This window comes from Hypanus sabinus, unplaced genomic scaffold (assembly GCF_030144855.1).
Source record: "Hypanus sabinus isolate sHypSab1 unplaced genomic scaffold, sHypSab1.hap1 scaffold_1371, whole genome shotgun sequence".
In the NCBI taxonomy this organism is placed as follows: Eukaryota; Metazoa; Chordata; class Chondrichthyes; order Myliobatiformes; family Dasyatidae; genus Hypanus; species Hypanus sabinus.
Window position 1 is genome coordinate 8,691 of NW_026779443.1, and position 24,899 is coordinate 33,589.

The window sequence follows — 24,899 nt, forward strand, 5'->3', positions numbered from 1 at the left end:
TTAATTCCACATCCCATTCCCACTCTGATATGTCTGTCCATGGCCTCCTCTACTGTCAAAATGAATCCAAACTCAGGTTGGAGGAACAACACCTTATATACCGGCTGGGTAGCCTCCAACCTGATGACATGAACATTGACCTCTAACATCCGTTAATGCCCCTTCTCCCCTTCTTACCCCATCCCTGACATATTTAGTTGTTTGCCTGTTCTCTATCTTCCTCTTGTGCCCCCCTGCCCTTTCTTTCTCCCGAGGCCTCCCGTCCCATGATCCTTTCCCTTCGCCAGCTCTGTATCACTTTCTCCAATCACCTTTCCAGCTCTTGGCGTCATCCCACCCCCTCCAGTCTTCCCCTATCATTTCTCATTTCCCCTCCCCCCACTACTTTCAAGTCCCTGACTATCTTCGCTTTCAGTTAGTCCTGGCGAAGGGTCTCGGCACGAAACATGGACAGTGCTTCTCCTTATAGATGCTGCCTGGCCTGCTGTGCTCCACCAGCATTTTGTGTGTTTTGTTTACCCATAGACCTCTATTTTTGTAAGCTCCATTCAACCAGACTGGAGTCTCTGAAAAGACCCTGTTGTATCCGCCTCCTGGCTGAATCCATGGGCAGTCCTGTGTGATGGAATTACAATAAACATAAATTGAAATTATTGAAATAAAATGAAACGGTTCCGTCTGTGGAGTTCGCACCTTCAGTGGAAGAGAATCTAGTGATACACATGTCTGAAGTTCTCATTCCAACCCTAATGTTGAACTGAAAGTTCTTTTTATTTTTGGCCACACCTGCACGTACATAAGTTTGCAGAAACGGCTCCCTCTTCGTTTGTATATACTGGTGTCTATGACATAGGCAACATAGAAACATAGAAAAATCTGCAGCACAATTCAGGTCCTTAGGCCCAGAAAACTGTGCCGAACATGTCCCTAACTTAGAACGACCTAGGGTTTACCCATAGACCTCTATTTGACCAAGCTCCATGAGGCCAGCCTGGAGTCTCTCAAAAGACCCTATCGTATCCGCCTTCACCACCGCCGCCTCAGCCCATTCCATGCACTCACCAGTCTACGGAAAAAAAAAACAACAACAACAACAACTTACCCTGACAGCTCCTCTGCACATACTTCCAAGCACAATAAATCAATGCGCTTTTGTGCCAGCCATTTCAGCCCTGGCAAACGGGGTCTGACTGTCCACACGATAAATCCCTCTCATTATCTGTTACACTTCTATCTGTTCATCGCTCATCCTCTTTCGCCCCAAGGAGAAAAGATCGAGTTCATTCAACCTCATGAGGCATGCTCCCCAATTCCACCAACAATCTTGTATTTTGGGGACCACATACCATCAAGGAATCTGTTTCTCGTCCACAGTACCTCTTTTCCGTTCCCCAACAAAGACAACCCTATCGATACAGCTCGTCAAATTTCACCCGCCTCACTGCTGAGCCACTGATGCATACTCAGTGCCAGAGAATTGACCGGTGAGACTTTCTCCTGCTTGGTAATTTGCACCCCTCTCCTCCATTCCAGAACTATCCAAAGTGCTCTACCTGTTATTGAGCGGGTTGACCACAAGGGGTCACTGCACTGTTTCTGGCTGTTTAGCCCCTTTCACCTTCCTGTCTGTCACCCAGATTTCTGTATCCTACACCTTGAGTGTAAATACCTCTGTATATGTCCGCTCTATCACTCGCTCAACTTCCAGAATGATCCCGAGTTCATCGAATTCTAGTTCGAACTCTGGAACGCACAGTGATAGACGGTGCAGCTGGATGACCTTCTTACAGGTGAAGTTGTCAGGGACTCTGGAGGTCTCCATGCCTTTCCACAACCCGCAAGGAATGCAGTCAACCCTCCTGTCAGGAATGCTTATTGCTCTTTCTAACTGTAATGAAAAACGAAACAATAAATAAACTGAAAAAAAAATCTACCGATAGTTTTGCGCGTTCTATCACCCGTGTCTCTCCTCCTTGCAGCATCAATTGGATAAGCCCTCTAACTCGAACAATGTCCGCTGCGATTGCCCACAACTCCTCGCCGAGGTAAGCACCTTCTGATCCGGTTATTTACACGGATACAGAAATTCAAACAACGAATGAATTTCACACAGTCCCATCACCCAGACGCGGGGTCAGGCACAGATTGAAGTTCCCTCCCTCCGGTCCCATCACACACGCCGAGTTCAGAAGCTGCTTTCCTCTCCCCACCCCCAGCACTCCTCCGTTCCAGTAGTCCTTCTTTGTGTGTCTGTCTCGGAGACTGTGCGTGTGTTTGTGTTCAGATGGTGAGCAGTGAAGAGCGGAGAAGTGGGAGAGGTTGAGGGGGAGGGAGTAGGGACGTGGTGTTGAGACAGTGGTCACTGGGAGAAAGTGGTGTGGAACCGCAAGACCGGCTTGTCCACACAGAGCAGTGAACAGGATCAGAACCGAGAGATCGACGTCCGGAGGAGGGGGTTGGGTGTTATAACACCTGACGTCACCTCTCCCCCTTCCTCCCCAGAATTCCAGATGAACCGAGTGGTGTAGAGGAGCGAGAAGGTTGATGGAACAATGGAGAGTGTAGGGGATCGAGCGGGTCAGGGAGACGGGAAGAGGAGTTGGGGATGGAGGAGATAACGGAGATGCAAAGAGTGCGGGAGACGGAGGGTTGATGGAGTCGGGGTGTGTAAAAGAAGATGACGGTGATGGAAATTAAGGTAGTGGAAATCGGCATCGGGTGGAGGGTGTTGTTGTGTGGTGGTGTAACACAAGACGTTACCTCTCTCTCCTCCCCGCAATTCCACATTAACACAGAAAGTGAACGGGGTAGAGGAGGCAGCCGGGTGATGGAACCGTGAAAGGCTGTAGGGGACGCAGCAATTCAGAGAGACGGGGAGAGGAGTTGGGGAAGGGGGGGATAACAGAGACGGCGTGAGCTGTAGGGGACAAAGCAGTAATGGAGACGACGTGTGTGGAAGGAAGGTATGAAGAAAGCGGGGGAGGGTGGTTACGCAGAGGATTTTCTGTCTGACTGTGGCGAGTTTGGTCGTCTGAGAACAAAGGGTTGAAGACGAGGGGAGTAGTAGGCGTGGAAGTGTCTGACGGAGACAGGGTAGGGTGCAGGCTCTGCTGCTGGTGAGAGATAAGCGGTGTGTAGAAGAGCGAGGGCGTCATGGAGATGGTCGAGTGTGATTGGAATGGACAGAGTGACTGTAACCGAGAGTGGGGAAGAGGGAGGGACTGTCAGAGACGGGGGGGGGGGGGGATGAGGAGGAGAAGCAGGAACAACTGACATGTATAGCGGTGCACAGGGGGGAGGGAGTCACGGAGCGGAGTAGGATTTTGCTGAAGGGGAACGGTTCTGATTTCGGGGTGTCAGAAGGGGCTGGATGGACCCAAAACGCAGGACTTACTAGTGGGAGGACAGGATGGGGATGCCATGACACTTAAGAATAGCTGGGGTTCAGGCAGGCGGAGCAGAGCGGGCTCCCGAAGTTCCAGTCAGGTAGGCAGTCTCCCGGGGTTCAGGCAGGCAGAACGGAGCGGGCTCCCGAAGCTCAGACAGGCAGAACGGAGCGGCTCCCGAAGTTCAGACAGGCAGAACGGAGCGGCTCCCGAAGTTCAGACAGGCAGAACGGAGCGGCTCCCGAAGTTCCAGTCAGGTAGGCAGGCTCCCGGGGTTCAGGCAGGCAGAACGGAGCGGGCTCCCGAAGTTCAGACAGGCAGAACGGAGCTCCCGAAGTTCAGACAGGCAGAACGGAGCTCCCGAATTTCAGACAGGCAGAACGGAGCGGCTCCCGAAGTTCAGACAGGCAGAACGGAGCGGCTCCCGAAGTTCAGACAGGCAGAACGGAGCGGCTCCCGAAGTTCCAGTCAGGTAGGCAGGCTCCCGGGGTTCAGGGAGGTCTAGGTGGCGATAGGCTAACGGAGAGACATCCCTGTGCGGGCCGCATGTATCCCGGGTAGAGCCGCCCCCCAGGCGGAAACACAGGAGGCCTGGGAACGACGCAGACCCCGAGGAGGGTGCGGGCGACTATCCCAGGGTATGTGCGGAGGAGAGGAAGGGGGCAATACACTTACCGTGCCACAGCGGGTCGGCCTAATCCATCCGACGGAGGCAAGGGATAGGAACAGGCAGAACCTCTGCCGGGCCGAGACAGGTCAGCCAGTCGTGCCCGACAGTGGCAAGGGGTAGGAACGGGCATAGGTCCAGTGTGACCAACACAACAGCCATGACAACGGGACAACAGCACGACCGCGCGAACAAAACAAACGAGCGGAGAAGCGGGACCGGCGCATGGGAAGAAAGGTGGGGCTGCGGACCAACCTGGCAGTACTGGTACGGGCTGAGAAGCGTGATGAAGAATTGGTCTGAGCCGGGGCGGAATCACCGAATGCAGAGCCGCGTTCGAATCCGGCGGAGAAACGGGACACAGAACAAAACGACCTTCCGTCTGGTCCCAGTCCCAAAGCCCATTATGAACACCAGCAGCTCAATGAGTTACAGGTGTGTCTCCTTGAACCAGGAGGGTCCTAACTAGATCACGTGTGACGGGAGGGACAACTGCAGGACCCGGAATCCGGAGCGCTCGGTCCGGTTCAAAATCCTGAACCCATTTCCGGACCGGACCCTGACACGGGGAGGGAGTAGATAACGGAGACGAAGGGGGTTGCAGTTGAGTAAGTACACGAGTTGGAAAGTCACGTTGCAGTTGAAAAAGGCGTTAGAGAGGGGCTGCATGTTCGGCTCTGATAGAGGTGTACAACATATTAAGAGGAATAGACAGAGTGGGCAGCCAGCCCCAGGGCACCACTGCTCAGTACAAGCGGACATGGCTTTAAGGTAAGGAGAGGGAAGTTCAAGTGGATTATTAGCGGAAGGTTTTTCACTCAGAGAGTGGTTGTTGCTGTGTCTGTCGTGGAGGCAGACACATTAGTAAAGTTCAAGAGACTACTGGACAAGTATATGGAGAAATTTAAGGTGGCGGGTTATAATGTGAGGCAGGGTTTGTGGGTCGGTACAACATTGTGGGCCGAAGGTCCTGTAATGTGATGTACTATTCTATGTGCTACGTGTCTACTTTATACATATTATGTGTGCTGCGTGCCATTTAGGACCGTTGGTACTGTGTTTAGCAGCTTGGTCCTGGCTGTATTCATGGGCATTCGTGTGTGATGGAATTTCAATTAAACGTAAATTGATTTCAACTGAAATGAAATGAAACAGTCTCGTCTGTAGGGGTCGCACCTTCCGAGAAAGAGAGCCCAGTGATACACAAATCTGAATACCTCGTTCCAAACCTGACTCTTCAGGCACATTTCTAACTGAATATTCATTCTAATTTTGGCCACACCTGCACCTACATAAGTTTGGAGAACAGGCTGCCTTTTGCTACCGATATACCGGCGACAATAAAGACCGCATAGCATCGAAGAGTCTCGTCCTCGTCCACAGAACATATTTCCCATTCTCTGAACAAATACAAATCTATCGATACAGCTGGCCACATCTCACTCCCTTCCCTGCGGAGCCACAGAACCATAGTCACTGCCAGAGACCTGACTGGTGAGACATCGTCAAGTTTGGTCATTTGCACCTCTCTCCTCCATTCCGGAAGTATCCAAAGTGGATACTTGTCATTCAGCAGGTTGGCCACAAGGAGTCTCTGCACTGGTTTTGGTCTTTTAACCACTATCAACTTCCTGCCTGTCACCCAGAATCCTGTATCTTGCACTTTTAAATACCTCTCTGGATATCCTCCCTATCACCCCCGCAGCTTCCCGAATGATCCAGAGTTCACCCGTTCCAGTTCCAACTCTGTAACGCAGAGTGTGAGAAGGTGCAGCTGGATGACCTTCTGACAGGTAAAGCTGTCAGGAACTCTTGAGTTCTCCATGCCTTCCCACATCTTGCAAAGGAGTATTCAACTCCCTTGCCAGATATTGCTACTGCTCTGATTTTGCGATTATAAATAAAGAAGCAATACTTAAACGGAAAACAGTTCTGCACCGTCTTTCTCCCGAGAATATCCAATCTCTTCCTTGAAGATTCAAAGAGATAAGCCCTCTAAATTCCACTCAGATCCGATTTCTCGGCTCTCTTTCCTTCTGCTCTGGCTCATCGCCAACACACATACAAACACACACACACACATTCAAACACTGAGTGAAAAGATCCCTCAACACAACCTACATTTCCCAATCTTGCAGTGTTCCCATTCTGTCCTTCAGTGTTTCGTACAGAAAGTATAGCTTCTCCCTCTTGGATACACACTTTTGAACTGTTGTTTTGCCAATCACTAGTCACTATGAACCCAATTGCACAATCCCGGAATGAGACACAGAATGAATCTCCCTGCACACCGTCCCATCACGGTAAAGTCAGTAAAGTACTGAAGCTCCCTCCATACCGTTTCATCACACACATTCGTGGTCTCTCAAAGTGTGAAGCTCCCCACACACCATCCCATCAAACACTTCCGAGTCCAGACACAGGGTGGGACTCTCTCAACACTGACCCATTACACATTCCTGGTGTCAGACACTGAGCGATACTCACGTTTTCTGTGGACCGTCCTTTCGTGCACACCCGGGTTCAGACACAAAATGAAGCTTACTCCCCCTGGGTCCGTTCAGAAACTCCCAAGTTCAGAAGCTCCTTCCGTCTCACCAACCCCCAGAACTCTGCCGTTCCTGAAGTCTTGAATTGTGAGTCCGGCTCGGAGAATGTAAATGCGTTTGTGCTCAGAGTATGCGTTTGGAACAGGAGATAATTGGAAGAGTGGGTGGTTTTGGTGGGAGAACGGAGGTGGTGGTGACATATCAGTCACTGGGCTGAAGTGTTACCGAACCAAACATTCTACACAAGAGAGTGCAGAGTGCAGAGGCTCAGAACCGAGATATCCCGAGAAAGTGAGCTGGGTGGTGTAATAAAAGACGTCACCTCTCCCCCTTTCTCCCCAGTATTCCATATAAACGGAGGGAGGGAGGTGAGGAGGAGGGAGGTGAGGAGGAGGGAGAGGGTTAATGGTACCATGGGGAACCTGCAGGAGATGGAGCGGGTCAGGGAGACGGGGAGCGGATTTGGGGTAGGAGGAGATAACGGAGTCTCCACGGAGTGTAGCGGACAGAGGGTTGATTGAGACAGGCTGTGTAGAAAAAAATGGCGGTGGCGAAAACGGGGAGGTCTGTAGGGGAAGTCGTGGCTGATGGTGACGAGGATGTTCGTCTCCACGGGAGGATTGACGACGAAGTGGATAGTAGGGGAGGAAGGAAGACAAGGAAGGGTGCAGGGACTGCTGGTGTTGACAGTGGCTGGCTAAGTATGGAACATGGAGACGTGAATGCGGTGAATGGAAGGGACTGGGTAACTGGACCGCGGAGTTGCGCAGAAGATGGAGGCAGTCACGGAGACGGGGAGGATTTTAGAGGAAGGATGGTTGACGTAAAACAACAAGGGTGTGTAGGGGAGGGAGGTCATGGTGGACTCGTGGTGTTTGAGTAAGTACACGAGTTGTGAAGTCACGTTGCAGTTGAACAAGACGTTGGACAGGGGCGCATTGCTCGGTTCTGCTCGCCCCCTTCTCTTCCGTGACCTCTGTCTCGAAGACAGGTGAAGGAATGATCCTTCAGATGGGTGAACCCTCGCAAGGCATCGTGCTCCGATGATGTACCTGGGAGGGCACTGAAATACTCTGTCGAACAACAGGCTCGATTGTCTGAGGAGTCGGTGGTGTGGAAGGCAAATGCAAGGCTAGCATTCATTTCCAGAGAAAGGATTTTATTTTAAGGCGCTGGTGAGGTCTTATTTGGAGTATTGTGAGCTGGTTTGGTCTTTTACATAATCCAACCAGATGAGCTTACATTAGAGATGTTTGAAAGGAGTTTCACAACAAGGACTTCAGCATCTCAGTGGATGTATCCTCGGTCCAACACATTCGTGCAAACACAAAAGTGTCATGCTCCCGACTGAAGAGGTACAGGCATCCGAGTTTCGGCACGGCCACTCCCCGGAGTCTGGATAGCTGCTGCTTTCCCTTTAAGCCTCAGACTGCCAATTATTGCCCTGTAATACACCTTCACGGAATATCTGCAGTTACAGGCTTCGTGCTGAGCACTCTGTGCTCAACCGTAGGAGATAAATTTCCTTTCCTGCAGCTTGTGATTTTACCCTTGGATTTCGTTAACGTCGTCTTGTTTATTTCGAGTCTAAGTTTCAGCAATTGTCTTCATCACCATCCCAACCACCACCGCCCTCTCGTGACGGGATTGCAACGACGGGAGTTTGATAAGATTTGGTCTTTCGTTGACTTGTTGCATCGCTGCCTCGTGTGGAAGGTGCAACGCACGAGGTCGCCAGAGGCGGCAGAGCGGTGCAGACTCAAGATGGAGAAGGTGCATCCATCACTGAGACCGTTCACCCGGGGACAGGCTCCCTGTTCATTTCTGCCATCGGGAATGAGGCACAAGAGCCCGCAATCTGAATGACCCAGGAACAACTTCTTCTCCCCCTCCCCCAACCAGCATGTTCCTGAACGCATCAGTACCACTTCCACATTGTTGCGGCATTTATTAGCTTTTTGAATTTTACATTAATTTTATAAATTTGCTCCCTGCTGATACTTTAAAAGACCAAATCCCAGGTGGTCTAAGTCACAGATAATAAAACAGACCGTGAATCCGACAGAAATCATGCGATGAAGCTGGACAGGACATTTGACACGCTGGGCTTCTTCAGTCAGGACACTGAGTACGGGAGTCTCAGGTCAAGTTGCAGTTATACGGGACGTCGGTCACGACAGATTTGGAGCACGGTGTTCAGTTCTGGTCGCCCAGCTGTGGGATAGATGCCGCTGAGCTGGAAAAACTGCAGCGGGAGACTTTCGCAGATGCTGCCGGGACACGAGGGATGGAATTATGAAGCGAGGTCGGGAAATTTTAGGCTTGATTCGGTGAACTTACAGAGGTGTATAAAACCACGAGGGACAAAGATAAGGCGAATGCGTGCGCTATATTTCCCCAGGGCTGGGATATCGAGGACATCAATGACATGATTCAGGTGAGAGTAGCTGGAAAGAGAAAAGGGAGTTGCAGTGGGTTTAGATAAATGAAAGAGTGAGATGGGAAGAGAGGGGCAGAGAGGAAATAGAGAATCGGGGGAGAGAGTGTGAAGAGAAGAGAGGAAGTAGAGAATCGGGGTAGAGAGTGTGAAGAGAAGAGTGGGAGGAGAGGGCGGCAAGAAAGTGAGAGGAAGGAAATTAGGGATGTAATAGGTGAGGTAGGATTGGAGGAGGATGAGAGAGAGAGAGTTTGGAATGAGGGTAAAGAGAAGGCGACATGGCGAGGAAAGAGGCGATAGAAGGAGGGAGGAGAATAGGGTAGTGGCGAGGGGAAGAGAGAATGGGTTAGTGAGATTCGGAGAGAGAAATAGAGAAAGAGGGTATTGTCATTTGATTCAAGTCGGCTCCATGGGCTGTTGACAGAGATTTCGGATCTTTTCAGAAATATCCGGGCAGAAAGGTGCAGACTTCTCACAGATGAAACGGTACTGATCATTTTTGCAACTGGAGTTACATTTACCGCATTCGGACTTCCCAGCGTTCACCTTGTACACGACATTTAAGGCCACTTCCCTGTCAAGGAGGGGGAAACAAGTTCAAAAGGGACAACGCACGTCCAGCAGACAACCCTGTGTCAGTCCCCTAAATCACAGACACGCTCCCTCACCATTGACCTGTGGCAGACCCCATAATCCCCACTATCCCACTTTCCCATCACAGCCCTCAGCCAGTATCCAGATTACTCACAGTGACCCACACGCTCCATGCCATCCTGTGTCAGTCCCGGAATTAATACCATGTCCCACCCTCACCCCGCAGACCGGTGTCTGAACCCAGAATAATCCCAGTACCCCACCTGATCCCACAGGCCAAGCATTCACCCACAGAGCTATTGTCACCCCAAGGCCCAATGGCAGTCTCCAAAATACTCCTACTGCTGCACCTTCTCCCCACAGGCCTGCTTTATAACCCAAAATACCCTGACTTCCCACTCTCACGCCACAGATCATTATCTGTCCAATGGACACCCACTGACTCACTGTCTATGCAGAGGACAGTATCTGTCCCCAAAACACTCGCACTTCCCACTCACTCCGCACAGCCTCGTACTTGTCCCGGGAATAATCCCACTGTCAAGCCTTCTTGTTCGAGGCCTGTGTCAGAAACCAAAACACTCCCACTTCCCACCTTCTTCCCACAGTTCTCTGTCAATGCCCACATTAATTCACCGATAACGTCTCTTCCAACTGCCCGTGTCGGTCGCCAAACAAATCCAATTGCCCACTCACTCCACGCAGAACTCTCTCTGTCCCTAAAATGCCCCGTTTTTCCATACTCTTCCCACAGCTCTTGGCAGTCCACAAACTAATGACAATTCCCACTCCCTCAAGAAACCTGTGGCCGTCCCCAAACTAATCCCACTGTCCACTCCCTATTCGTTGCCTGTATCAATCCCATGACAGCTTTCTTCTCAGAAACTTCCAAGATCCCAAATCTCACCCGTTTTCGCATTTTCCAATCCAGTATGAACTGCCTTGGTCGTGGACAGATTTCTCGATAAAATTCTGTGAAATTAAAGTGCCATCAATAACGATTGAGTTCGAGTAAATTTAAATGAGCGTCACTGTATATCTGATCCCGGAAGAGTGTGAAGGGATGGTGTGGAAGGATCTTTATTCTCTGTCTCACCCCAGGAGAATGAGATGGCACAGTGTGGAGGGAGCCTCACACTATGTCTGACCCAGGCAGTGTGTGATGAGACCGTATGGAGGGGGATCTATGTGTCTGACCCCATAAGAGTGTGCGATATGACGGTACGAAGGGAAATTCACTCGGTGGCTGGCCCCGGAAATATGCGGTGGGACGGTGTGGAGGAGATTCACTACGAATCCCAACCCGGGAGTGTGCAATGGGACGGCGTGGAAGGAGCTTGACTCTATGTCTGACCACGAGAGTGTCTGATGTAACGGTGTGGAGGGAGATTCAATCTGTATCTGACCCCGGGAGACTCTGATGGGACGCTGTGGAGGTAGATTCAATCTGTGTCTGAACCCGGAGTGTGTTTGTTTGGACGGTGTGGAGAAAGCTTCATTCTGTTTCTTAACCCGGGAGTGTGATGGTCGATAAACATGGGTCGCCACTATTTTTTTTCTCATACTGGTAAACATGGGATCCGTGTGAAAATCTCTTCTCAATACTGTTGCAATTTTTCGAGGAAATTACAATTAGTCCGGACAAGGGAGATGCAGTGGGTATTGTGTAATTGGATTGTCAGAAGGCCTTTGACAAAGTGCCGTACATGAGGCTGCTGAACAAGTTAAGAACACCTGGAATTATGGAAAAGTTACATACGTGATTAGAGCGTTGGCTGATTGACAGGAAACAGAGAGTCTGCCGAGAGACTTGGATAAATTGCGAGAATGGGCAAGGAAGTGGCAAATGAGATACAATGCTGGTAAGTGTATGGTCATGCATTTTGGCAGAAGAAATAAACGGGCAGACTATAATTTAAATGGGAAGAGAATTCAAAGTTCTGAGATGCAACGGGACTTAGGAGTCCTAGTGCAGGAAACCCTTGAGGTTAACCTCCAGGTTAAGTCGATGGTGAAGAAAGCGAATGCAATGTTGGCAATCATTTCTGGAGGAATAGAGTAGGAGAAGGGGTGTGATTTTGAGGCTCTATAAGGCACTGCTAAGACCTCACTTGGAATGCTGTTTGCAGGTTTGGGCAACTTACTTAAGAAAGTAGGTGATGATGCTGGAGCGAGTTCAGAGAAAATTCACTAGAATGTTTCCGTGAATGAGAGCGTTAACATTTGAGGAAGGTCTGACCGCTTTTGGACTGTACGTCTTGGAGTTTAGAAGAATGAAAGGGGGTCTCATAGAAACATTTTGAATGTTGAAAGGCATGCACAGAGTGGATGTGGCAAAGTTGTTTCCCATTGTGGGGGAGTCTAGTACGAGAGGGCATGACTTGAGGATTGCAGGGCGCACATTCAGAACAGACAATAGACAATAGGTGCAGAAGTAGACCATTCGGCTCCTCGAGTCTGCACCGCCATTCTGAGATCATGGCTGACATTCACTATCAATACCCAGTCCCTGCCTTGTCTCCATATCCCTTGATTCCCCTATCCATCAGATATCTAACTAGCTCCTTCTTGAAAGCATCCAGAGAATTGGCCTCCACCGTCTTCTGAGGCAGTGCATTCCACACCTCCACAACTCTCTGGGAGAGGAAGCTCTTCCTCAACTCTGTTTTAAATAACTGACCTCTTATTCTCAATCCATGCCCTCTGGTCCTGGACTCTCCCAACATCTGGAACATATTTCCTGCCTCAATCCTATCAAATCCTTTAATTATCTTAAACTTTTCAATCAGATCCCCTCTCAATCTCCTCAAATCCAGCGTGTACAAGCCCAATCTCTCCAATCTCTCTGCATAAGACAGCCCTGCCATCCCAGGAATCAACCTAGTGAATCTACGCTGCACTTCCTCAATTGCCAGAATGTACTTCCTTAAACCTGGAGACCAAAACTGTACACAATATTCCAGGTGTGGTCTCCCCAGGGCCCTGTACAAATGCTAAAGGACATCCTTACTCTTGTACTCAATTCCCCTTGTAACAAAGGCCAACATTCCATTTGCCCTCTTCACTGCCTGTTGCACTTGCTCATTCACCTTCATTGACTGGTGAACTAGGACTCCTAGGTCTCTTTGCATTTCTCCCTTACCTAACTCTACACCGTTCAGACAATACTCTGCCCTCTCGTTCCTGCTTCCAAAGTGGATAACTTCACATTTATTCACATTGAATGACATTTGCCAAGTATCTGCCCGCTCACCTAGCCTATCCAAGTCTCCCTGTATTGTCCTAACCTCCTCTTCGCATGTCACACTGCCACCCAGTTTAGTATCGTCAGCAAACTTGCTGATATAGTTTTCAGTGCCCTCATCTAAATCATTGACATAAATCGTAAAGAGCTGTGGTCCCAATACAGAGCCCTGTGGTACCCAACTAGACACCACCAGCCTGTCCGAGAAACACCCATTCACTGCAACCCTTTGCTTTCTGTCTGCTAACCAGTTTTCTATCCATGTTGAAACCCAGCCCCAATGCCATGAGCTCTGATTTTACTCACCAATCTCCTATGTGGCACCTTATAGAATGTCTTCTGGAAATCTAGGTGCACAACATCCACTGGATTACCCTCGTCTAATATCCTTGTTACACCCTCAAAAAACTCCAACAGATTAGTCAAGCATGATTTGCCCTTGGTAAATCCATGCTGGCTCGGCCGAATCCTATTTCTGCCATCAAGATGTGCCACTATTTCGTCCTTAATAATGGACTCAAGCATCTTCCCCATCTTCCCCAGGCTAACAGGGCGATAGTTCTCCGTTATCTCCTTCCCTCCCTTCTTGAAAAGTGGGATAACATTAGTCTCTCTCCAATCTTCAGGGACTGATCCTGAATCTAAGGAACATTGGAAAATGATTACCAATGCATCCGCAATTTCCTGAGCCACCTCTTTTAGAACCCTCGGATGCAGACCATCTGGACCCGGGGATTTATTAGCATTCAGTCCTACCAGTCTACTCATCACAGTTTCTTTCCTAATGTGAATCTGTCTCAATTCCTCTGATATCTTATAACCCTGTCCCATCCATACATCTGGGAGATTGCTTGTGTCCTCCCTGGTGAAGACAGATCTAAAGTACGCATTAAATTCTGTTGCCATTTCCCTGTTTCCCATAACAATTTCTCCCAATTCATTCTTCAAGGGGCCAACATTGTTCTTAGCTATCTTCTTTCTCTTCACATAGCTAAAAAAGCTTTTGCTATCCCCTTTTATATTCCTGGCTAGACTAAGCTAATACCTGATTCTTTCTCTCCGTATTGCTTTTTTAGTTAAGATCTGCTGTTCCTTAAAACTTTCCCAATCATCTGTATTCCCACTCATCTTAGCCCTGTCATACTTATTTTTCTTTAATGCTATACAATCTCTGACTTCCTTTGTCAACCACTGTGGCCCCTTCCCCCTCTTTGAATCCTTCCTTCTCATTGGAATGAACTGCTTTTGCATCCTTTGTATTATGCCCAAGAATATCTGCCACTGCTGATCCACTGTCTTTCCTGCCAGGGCATCCGCCCATTTAACTTTGGCCAGCTCTTCCCTCATGGCTCCGTAGTCTCCTTTATTTAATTGCAACACTGACACCTCTGATCTGCCCTTATCCCTCTCAAATTGTTGATAAAAACTTCTCATGTTATGATCACTGCTTCCTAACGGCTCCTTTACTTCAAGATCACTTATCAATTCCTGTTCATTACACATCACCAATTCCAAAATAGCCTCGTTCCTGGTTGGCTCAAGCACAAGCTGTTCCAAAAATACATCCCTTAGACACTCCACAAACTCCCTATCCTGGGGTTCAGCTCCGACCTGATTCTCCCAGTTTACCTGCATGTTGAAATCTCCCATAACGATTGCATTACCTTTAGCACATGTGTTAACTCCCTAATCAACTTGTACCCAATATCCACGCTACTGTTTGGGGGCCTGTACACAACACCGATTAGGGTCTTTTTACCACTATTCTTCCTCAGCTCAATCCACACAGACTCTACTTCCCCTGTTCCCAAGTCACCTCTTGCTAAGGACTGAATCTCATTCCTCACCAACAGGGCCACCACACCCCCTCTTCCCATATTTCTGTCTCTACGATAGCACGTATACCCTGGTACACTCAATTCCCAGGCCTGATCCCCTTGCAGCCATGTCTCCGTTATCCCAACAATATCGTAGTTCCCCATTTTCATCTGAGCTTCAAGCTCATCTGTCTTATTTCTGACACTACGCGCATTCAAGTATAGAATTCTTAGCCCATTCCACCTCTCTTTGCTTAAAACACTGTCTACTGTACCTAACCCAGCTCCTTGAACTTCCATCGGGCTAATTGCACACTGAATTTTGATGACCTTCTCAGGATCACCCAAAACCTCTACACATTTAACCCCATGCTTCTTCTGACCAACCCTCTGGATCTGGATCCATGCCCCCTGCACATCTAGTTTAAACCCCCACGAGCAGCACTGGCAAATACTCCTGCAAGAATGTTAGTACCCCTCCGGTTCAGATGTAGACCGTCCCTTCGAAACAGATCCCAATGGCCCTGGAACAAAGACCAATTATCCAAAAACCTGAACCCTTCCTTCCTGCACCATGCTCTCAGCCTCGAATTAATGTGCATAATCATTCTATTCTTCGCCTCACTCGCACGTGGCACAGGTAGCAATCCCGAGATTGTCACCCTGGAGGTCCTGACTTACAGCATCACTCCTAACTCCCTGAACTCTCTAAGCAGGACCCCCTCACTCACCTTACCTACATCGTTGGTCCCTACATGGACCACTACATCTGGGTTCATTCCCTCGTTCTCAAGAATAGCCTGCACCCGATCTGAGATGTCCCGGACCCTGGCACCAGGGAGGCAATATACCATCCGAGACTCCCGATCTGCCCCACAAAATCTCCTATCTGCCCCCCTGACTATAGAATCCCCTAAAACTATCGCTCTCTTCTCTTCCCTCCTCCCCTTTCTAGTTGAGGGTTCAACCTCTGTGCGAGAGGCAGAACCACTACAACTCATTCCTGGTAGGTCATCCCCATCAACAGTATCCAATACGGTATACTTATTGTTAATGGGAATGGCCGCAGGGGTGCTCTGCTCTCTCTGCCTGCTCCCCCTGCCTCACTGGACCGTCACCCATCTGCCTACTTCCTGGTGTTGTGGTGTGTCTACCTCCTGATAACTCCTATCTATCTCTGCCTCTGCCTCCCGAATGATCCGTAGTTCATCCAGCTCCAGCTCCAACTCCCTAACTCGGGCTGATAGGAGCTGCAGCTGGACGCACCTCTTGCAGGTGTGGTCATCAGGGACAACTGTCTTGACCCTGACCTCCCACATACTGCATACAGAGCACACCACTGCTCTGACTGTCTCCCCCATACCTGAACTGAATTAATAGAATAAGTCTAAAAAGCACCTAGCGACCTTACCTTCTTTCCCTCAGCGAGCAATCACACAGGCTTACGCCCCTTACGCCGAAGCCCACTTAGCCAAAGCCTAGGACTCTGCTTCCACGGACTCCGTGAAGCGAGGGTAATTTTTTTTAGCCAGAGCGTGATGAATCTGTGGAAGATGTTGCCACAGGCGGCAGTGGATCCCAAGACATTGTGCGTAATTAAGGCAGAAATTGATAGGTATCTTTGTAGCCAGGGCAGAAGGCGGGAGAGTGGAACTAAATGGGACAATGGATCAGCTCATGATAAAATGGCGGAACAGACTCGATGAGCCGAATTGTCGACTTCTGCCCCTTGTGTTATGTTCTTATGGTCTTTGTCGTGGTGTGACCCTTACCGCTTCATCCTGCGAATTGATTTCCAGGAGCATTGAATCAATGTTTGAACAAAGTAGACGAGCTCCATTGTAAGATATTTCAAACGTGGAGAACAAGTAACACCGGTCTCCATATCTGACCAAATCCTTGGAACAAATTTCCTCTGAAAAGCGGGAATAAGGAAAAATCAATCCTCCTCCACACTGGCCATCACACTCTCCCGGGGTCAGACACAGAGTGAATCTCCCTCCACACCGTCCCATCACACACTCCCCGGGTCAGACGCAGAGTGAATCTCCCTCCACATCGTCCCATCACACACTCCCGTGGTCAGACACAGAGTGAATCTCCCTACATACCGTCCCATCAGACACTCCCCGGGATCGGACACAGAGTTAAGTTTCCTCCACAGCGTCCCACCACAAAATCGAGGAGTCAGACTTACACTTAAGCTAGTGTAAAATCGCACACTCCCGGATGGGACATGTTGCTCCTTCATCACCCTTCGATTACGGACACCAGGAAAAAAGACATGGAGTGAAGCTTTTTATCACTCCCCCTTGACACACGTGCAGGGTCAGAAACAGTATGAAACCCCCTCCGCACCGGCTCATCAGTCTCACCCGAGATCACCCTCGCAAGGAAATTTCCTCGGCACCATCCAATCACATGATCCCGGTGTCAGTAATAGAGTGAACTTTTCCTGATTGAGCAGACACTATTGAGGGTTCATTCCACATGGACCCGTCACGCACTCTCGGGGACAGACGATAAATGAAGCTATTGTCTCACGGTCCCATCATACTCTCCCGGTGTCAGACACAGCTCTTTAAACGCTGTCACATCACACACGACCGGGTAAGTCTCAGACTGAAGCTTTCACTCCACCACACTCTCAAACACTCCATGGGTCAGACATTAAATGAAGCCCCCTGCACACTTTCCCATCACACAGTCCTGCGGACTCATACAGAGTGAACCTCCCCCCACATTACCCACTTACGCGCGCCAGTCATCAGATAGCAACTGAAGCACTCTCTTCACCATCCCACCGCATACTCCCGTGGTCAGATATAGATGCTACTTCTACACGGTGATATCACACAATGCAGGGTTCAGAAAACGAAAGGAGCTCCATCCGCACCGTTCTATCACACACCACTGGCATCAGACAGAGAACGGAACACCATCGTGCCAGGCGTCACTGATCCCGGTGTCAGAAACACACATGACCACATCCCACGCACTCACCCAACTCCCCCTTCACACCATAGCTTCCCATCACAGGCACACTATTTCAAACATAGAGTCCCATCACACACGGGGTGAGACACAGATTTAAGCTCCCTGAGGTCCATCCGATCACACACTAACGTGGTCAGACGCATATTGTATCTCTCTCTCCACTGCCCCATCACACAATCCAGCGGTCAGACACAGAAAGAAACTCCCTCAGCACACTCGACAAATGTCACAGTGAGAGTGATTCTCCCTCTACGGCTTCTCAACACACCACAGAGCAAAGTGTCAGACACAGAGAGAAGCTGCTTCCACACTGTCCCATCACATGCTCCCGAGTCTAACGCAGTGTGAATCTCCCTCCTGACGTCCCATCACACACTTCCTGGCAGGTCACGGAGCGAAGTTATCTCTGAACCGTCCTATCACACTCCTCCGAGTTCACACACAAAGCGAAGTAACGCCCACGCCCTCCCGTGTCAAACACAGAATGAATCACCATCCATACCATCTCTTCACACACTCCCGATATCAAGCACAGAGTGACGCTTCCTCTCTCCATGCCTGCCCTGTGATGAGGAGCGGGTTAAAGAGTGGTATGATGCCTCACCTCTTCTGCTGGTCAACAATCCACAGAACTGGTGACGGAGATCACTGTGTTTTTGTTTAAGAACAGACAGATTAGAATTGAGCGCCGAAACCATGGATTGAAGGGTTGAATTTAATTCATTATCGGTTCGGTTGCAGGTGACCTTAGACTGACGAATCTGTGATACTGAGAAAGATGGTGAGGGATGTTTAGCGTTTACAGTGACACGTGAGTCAGCGTCACGCTACCGACCGGATCACACAGAGTGCTGTGCCAGTGTCACGGTGAAGGGTTTCAGACTGAAGGATGTGCTGGTGGCACAGTGAGAGGCGTCGGCGCCACCTTGAATCGTGTGCCTGTGTCACGCTGAGGAGTAGATCAATGTCCCGGTGAAGAATTTGTTGACGTTACAGTGGGGGTCTACGTCAGTATTGTGCGGTGCATGTCCGAGTTGCTGTGAGGGACTTGTCGGTGTCATTGTGATAGGTGTTTCTCTGCCCTGGCGAGAGGTGCACGGATCAGAATGAGGTGTATCTCGATGAAACGGCGAGGTAAATGGCACAGTAAAGCGCGTGGTGGCGTCACGGTGAGAAGATTATCTGTTGTCATGGTTTGGGGTGTGCTGGTCTCACAGAGGTGTGTCTGTGTCACGGTGAGTGGCATGTCAGGGCTACGGCCATTGTCTGTGTCAGGGTGAGGTGTGGGTAATTGCACCGGTGTTATTTTGAGGGACGATACCATCTCGGTGTTACAGTGGTGTTACTGTGACGTGTGAGTCTTTGTCACGGTGCGGAGCTGGACGAGTCAGGTTGAGGAGCGTGTTGGTGTCACAGTGAGAGGCGCCTCAGTGTCACTGTTAAGGGCCTGTCGGTGTCACTGTCGAGTTTTACAGTAACATTTGTTTACATTTGAAGCCCGTTCGGCTCACTATGGATCGATAGCGCGGCAACAATTACGATAATGGCGGAAGTAATGAGGCGGAGTCGGCAGATTCTACGGTTCGATCTATTTCCCATGTTCTCTTACAGTGTGAGGGTGAACGCAGCCGTGTCCCACAATGGGACTCCCTTCCACCCACCACCCGCGGTCTCTCCTTCCACCACAATCACCCCTCCCTCTCTCAATCTCAGTTACATTGAGCCTCATCACAGAGAATCCAAATCCCTTCACTTCCCAGGGCTGAAAAGCGTCTCTCTGATTCCGGAGATTTTGTCACCTCTCCCGAATGTGATCGATTCAGTTGGAGCCCCGGGTGTTTGACTAAGCCCTCAGGGGAGGCTTATCCAGATGATTATGACAGATGGAATGCACCGGGAACTGGCCGTATGGATACAGAGTTGCTTTTTTTCGGTGTCACGGTGTGGACGTAACTGTGTCATGGAGGGTATTATATCCCTGTCCAGGAAGGGTAGTTTCAGTTCCACGGTGAGGGGCGTGACCGTATCACGGAACGGTATGTGTCAGTGTCATGGCGAGGTACGAAGTGAGGTACACGTTGTGCGGCGAGTCCGGGTGACTGTGAGCTTTTACACTCACGTTTCATTTCACACTTTTAGTTTACGGTCTGACTCCAACCGGAGTCCGTTCGACTCACCATGGATCGACAGCCCGACCACGGTCAGGAAGAGGACGGACGTAACCATGCTGAGTAGCGACATCTTACGGTCCGGTCCATTTCCGATGTTGTCGTTCGGCTCCTGTTTATGCGGACCTGTGGAGAGACCACTCAGATAAACAGAAGGAGAATTCAGGGGATGGTGAGAGGGGACCGATGGACGGGAAAATGTGAGGGAATGGGGGAGAGAAAACAAAAAGAGAGAGGGGAGGGTATATGGCTGCGCGAGAAGAGGAAGCGATGTTCTGAGTGAATGGGGAGTGGCATGTGTGAGAGAGACAGCGATAGTGTGGGGAAGACTGGGGGAGTGAGAGAGAGAGGGAAGAGACAATGGAGCGAGAGAGAGGAGGTGCGAAAGAACGGAAAGAGAGAGTGTCACGAGTTTATCATTTTGAATATCTGTATTATTGTTTGCCCGCTTTGTTCCTTTTCCACACATGAGGTAAATGACGGTCTTGTGGGGATGAACATGTTGTGGTGATTTCGTAGACTCCATTGTGTTTCTTGTTGTGTGGCTGTTGACAAGGAGAAGGGCGGCACGGACACGTGATGATTAGCGTAGCGGTTTACAGTACCAGCGACCCGGGTTCAATTCCCTCTGGTGATAGACCTTTCACATTTGGGAATGATACCTTCTGTAGCTCTTCTGATCTTGTGCTCTCTCCGAGCATTTCGCCTACCAAGGTGCAGCATGACCATGTCTATCCAGATAATTAGAATTAATTCAGATGTACATCACAGACAGGAGAAATCCCACCCACATCCGTGTACAGGTCACTTCATTGGAGTAGAACAAGGTTATTCAGTTACAGAATGCAGAATTAAGTATCGAAATTACAGAGAAATTGTAGTGTAGGCAGATTATAAATTTCAAAATCCACGAAGCGTAGGATTTTGAGGTCAAGATTACATCTTATTGTATTAGGGGTCCGTTCAATAGTCTGATTGCTGTAGTGTAGAAGCTGTCCTTGAGACTCCGGATACATGCTTTCCCACTTCCCCTCCGATGGGAGGGTGCAGAAGACAGAATGTCCGGGGATCTTTGATGTCGCGGGGCGCTTTATCAAAACAGCAGCATGTGTCGAAATAGTTCATGGAGGGGAGGCTGGATTCGGAGCTGGGCTCAGTTCTTTCCACACCGCTCTGAAGTTTGCAGCGATCATGGGTGGAGCATTGTTTATATTTTTAATGAGGAACCAGGGACAATCATGAGAACAGAATAGTAGACATTTTGAACAGGGAAGAAAATAAGACTTTTATTTCAACTTGGTAGACTACTCTGTGTAATGGTGTGGGACCCAGGGGAAGCTGACTGTCTGATATGTCCGGATTGATAGGCATAAAGGATGCTTGACAAGTCCCGTATCAGGATCCACTCTGGAAGATAGCAGAGAGGAAGGTAGAGAGAGACCTAGAAGGAATGGAGCAGGGAGGCTGGGTGGGAGAGGGAAAGATAGGGAAAACAGACGAGAGGAGGGGGAAGGAGATGAAGGGCGGCGTGAGACCCAGGTAGATATTTCGGGCGTATTTGACTGCGGAGGACAGACAAGGAACGGGCAGTAGATGTACCATACAGAGGCTTGAACAAGGCTATTAACAAGGGCTCAGATGGGAGAATGGTATGAAGATGGTTTGGAACCCAAGAGGATCTCTCTGACCGATTTAATTGAGGAGGAATGCTCAGGCTGAGGAGGTGCTGGATGTAATGTACATAGAATTTAACAAGACCCCAGGTAGCATACCCCTCGGAAATGGAGTGCAAAACAGGGAGGGATGGCTGATTATGTATACAATTGGCTCGAAGATAGGGGACAAAATTTCGGTTTGCAATTCATTTCTCAGACTGAAAGCCCTTCACTAACGTTGCTCACGGGTAATCGGTCGTGGAACCAGTGATCTTTGTCAGCTTTATTGACCATTTATAGCAGATTATACAATGCACTGCAGGTGAGCTTGCAGACGACTTTCACGTTGATGGCGTTTTAAACAGTGAAGACAGTTATCTCTTACAGTGGGATCTCGATTCGCCGGGGAAGTCGGCTAAACTAGAGCACATGCAATTTAGTTTGATCTATTGTATTTCAGGAGGACAAACATCAGGGACCGTTGAGTGTGTTGCAAAACACAGGGTCCCTGAGGAACAGAGATCACCCAGCAGAGTACGGAAACAGGCCTACAATGTTGCCCCGAATGCACACCCTCTGGTATGATATATTTCGACTTTGGAAAAAGGAACTGTCTGTCTACTCAGTCTATGTCTTTTGTGATCTTAGAAAACTCTGTCGGATCTCTCGTTCAACATCTTCGGAGGCTATCCAAGACCTTCTAATCCTCCCAACAATGTGGTGAACAGAATTATGTATAATACGCCGGATGCAGCCTTAACAGAAATTTTGACGAAATTGCAACATAACTTCTGACTTTTGAAACCAGTGTCCTCAATAATAAAGTCATGCGTGTAATATGCTTGCCTAATACAGATCTGTCAGTGGGTGATCATCTGGGGGACAGTGATCACCGCTCCCTGACCTTCAGCATTATCTTGGAAAAGGATAGAATCAGAGAGGACAGGAAAATAATTAATTGTGGAAGGGCAAATTATAAGGCTATAAAAATAGAAATTGCGTGTGTTAATTGGGATGATGCTATTGCAGGGAAATGTACTGTAGTCGATGTTTAAGGATCTCTTGCTGGATGTTAAGGATAAATTTGTCCCGGTGGGGAAGATACACAATGGTTAACAAGTGCAGTGGAAAATCTAGTCAGGTGGAAGAAGGCAGCAGACATGAGGTTTAGGAACGAAGGATCAGATGAGTCTATTGAGGAATATAGGGTAGCAAGAAAGGAGCTTAAGAAGGGGCTGAGAAGCGCAAGAAGGGAGCATGTGAAAGCCTTGCGGAGCAGGGCAACGGAAAACACCAAGGCATTCTTCAATTCTTCATTGTGAAGAACAAAAGGATGACGGGAGTGAAGGTAGTACCGGTTAGACATAAAAGTGGGATGATGTGCCTGGAGGCTGTGGGAGTGAGCAAGATACTCAATGAATACGTCTCTTCGGTATTCACCACAGAGAGAGACCTTTATGACGGTGAGGACAATATGAGTAAGGTTGATGTTCTGGAGCATGTTGATATTAAGGGAGAGGAGGTGTTGGATTGGTTAAAATACATTAGGATGGATAAGTCCTAGGGACCTGACAGAATATGCCACAAGCTGCTACACGAAGAAAGGGAAGAGATTGCTGAACATCTGGCTAGGATATTTATGTCTTTATTGCCCACGGGAATGGTACCGGAGGATTGGAGGGAGGACAATGTTGTCCCTTGTTTAAGCAGTGTAGTAAGGATAGTCCAGGTAACTATAGACCAGTGAACCTTACGTCTGTGGCGGGAAAGCAGTTGGAAAAGTTTCTTCGAGAAGGGATCTATGGGCATTTAGAGGATCATTGTCTGATCAGCGACAGTTAGCATGGCATTGTGAAGGGTTGATCGTGCTTAGCAAGCCTGATAGAGTTCTTTGAGGAGGTGACCAGGCATATATGTATGAAAAGTAGTGCAGTGGATGTGATTTGTCTGAATTTTAATAAGGCATTTGACAAGGTTCCATATGGTACGCTTATTCTAAAAGTCAGAAGGGATCCAGGGAAGTTTGGCCAGGTGGATTCAGTACTGGCTTACCTGCAGAAGGCAGAGGGTCGTAGTCGCTGGAATGCATTCATATTGGAGGGTTGAGTCTAGTGATGTCCCACAAGAATCTGTTCTTGGACCTCAACATTTTTGTGATTTTTATTATCGACCTTGATGTGAGTTAGAATAGTGGGTTGGCAAGTTTGCAGACAAGACAAAGGTTGGTGGTGTTGTGGATAGTGCTGACGATTGTCGAAGATTGCAGATTAACATTGAGAGGATGCAGAAGTGGACTCAGAAGTGGGAGATGGATTTCAACCCGGAGAAGTGTGAGGTGGTACACTTTGGGAGGACAAACTCCAAGGCAGAGTACAACGTCAATGGCAGGATACTTGGAAGTGTTCAGGAGCAAAGGAATCTGGGGGTACGTGTCCACAGATCCCTGAACGATGCCTCACAGGTAGATAGGGTAGATAAGAAAACTTATGGGGTGTAAGATTTCATAAATCGTGGAATAGCGTGTAGGAGACGGGATGTAATGCTGCAGCGCTATAAAACTCTAGTTAGGTCATAATTGCAGTACTCTGTTCCGTTCTGGTCGCCTCAGGAAAGGAAGGATGTGGAAGCATTGGAAAGGGCACAGAGGAGTTTAGACAGTATGCTGCAAGTTTACAGAGTATAGATTCAGATCATAACTTAAGCCAGCTAGTGCTTTACTCTTTGAAGAAAATGAGGATAAGAGGAGACATGATAGAGATGTACAGAATATTAAGAGGAATAGGCAGAGAGGACAGCCAGCGCCTCTTCGTTAGGGCACCACTGCTCAGGACAAGAGGACATGGCTTTAAGGTAAGATGAGGGAAGTTCAAGGGGGATAGTAGAGGATGATCCATCACTCAGAGAGTGGTTGGTGCGTGGAATGCACTGCCTGAGTCAGTGGTAGAGGCAGATACACTAGTGAAGTTTAAGACAGGCATTTGGAGGCATTTAAAGTGGGGGATTATATGGGAGGCAGGGTTCGTGGGTTGGCACAACATTTTGGGCCGAATGGCTTATAATGAGCTGTACTATTCTATGTTATATGTTCTAAGTCCTTAACCACGGATAATGACATTGGAACCCAATCTTCCTCTGAAAATCAACACTGTTTAGGTTCCTGGTTTTAAGAGTGTTCTATATCTTAACATTTGTGCGAACAAGTTGCAACATGTCACACTTCTCCGTGTGAAACTCCACCTGCCATTTGTCCAACCCATAGCTTTAACTGATACATATCCTACTGCCTTTTGAGTTGAAATTTTGAAGGTACAGAATCTTTATGTTATTCTTTGGTTAAAATGAAAGGTTAAAGTTTTGAGAGAGCAATGGTTTTCAAGGGAGATTG

The 24,899-nt window shown here is 48.8% G+C and overlaps 1 protein-coding gene across 1 annotated transcript in view; it reads right to left on the reverse strand.

Moving 5' to 3' along the window:
- Positions 1-9,435: 9,435 nt before the first annotated feature.
- LOC132386904 (uncharacterized) overlaps positions 9,436-24,899 on the reverse strand; it is a 43,589-nt gene continuing 28,125 nt past the window's right edge. Inside the window, exons 6-8 of the mRNA XM_059959261.1 lie at positions 19,869-19,985; positions 18,325-18,460; positions 9,436-9,613 (exon numbers count right to left, since the gene is read on the reverse strand). Coding sequence (XP_059815244.1) covers positions 9,436-9,613; positions 18,325-18,460; positions 19,869-19,985 — 431 coding nt within the window. The remainder of the gene's footprint in view (positions 9,614-18,324; positions 18,461-19,868; positions 19,986-24,899) is intronic.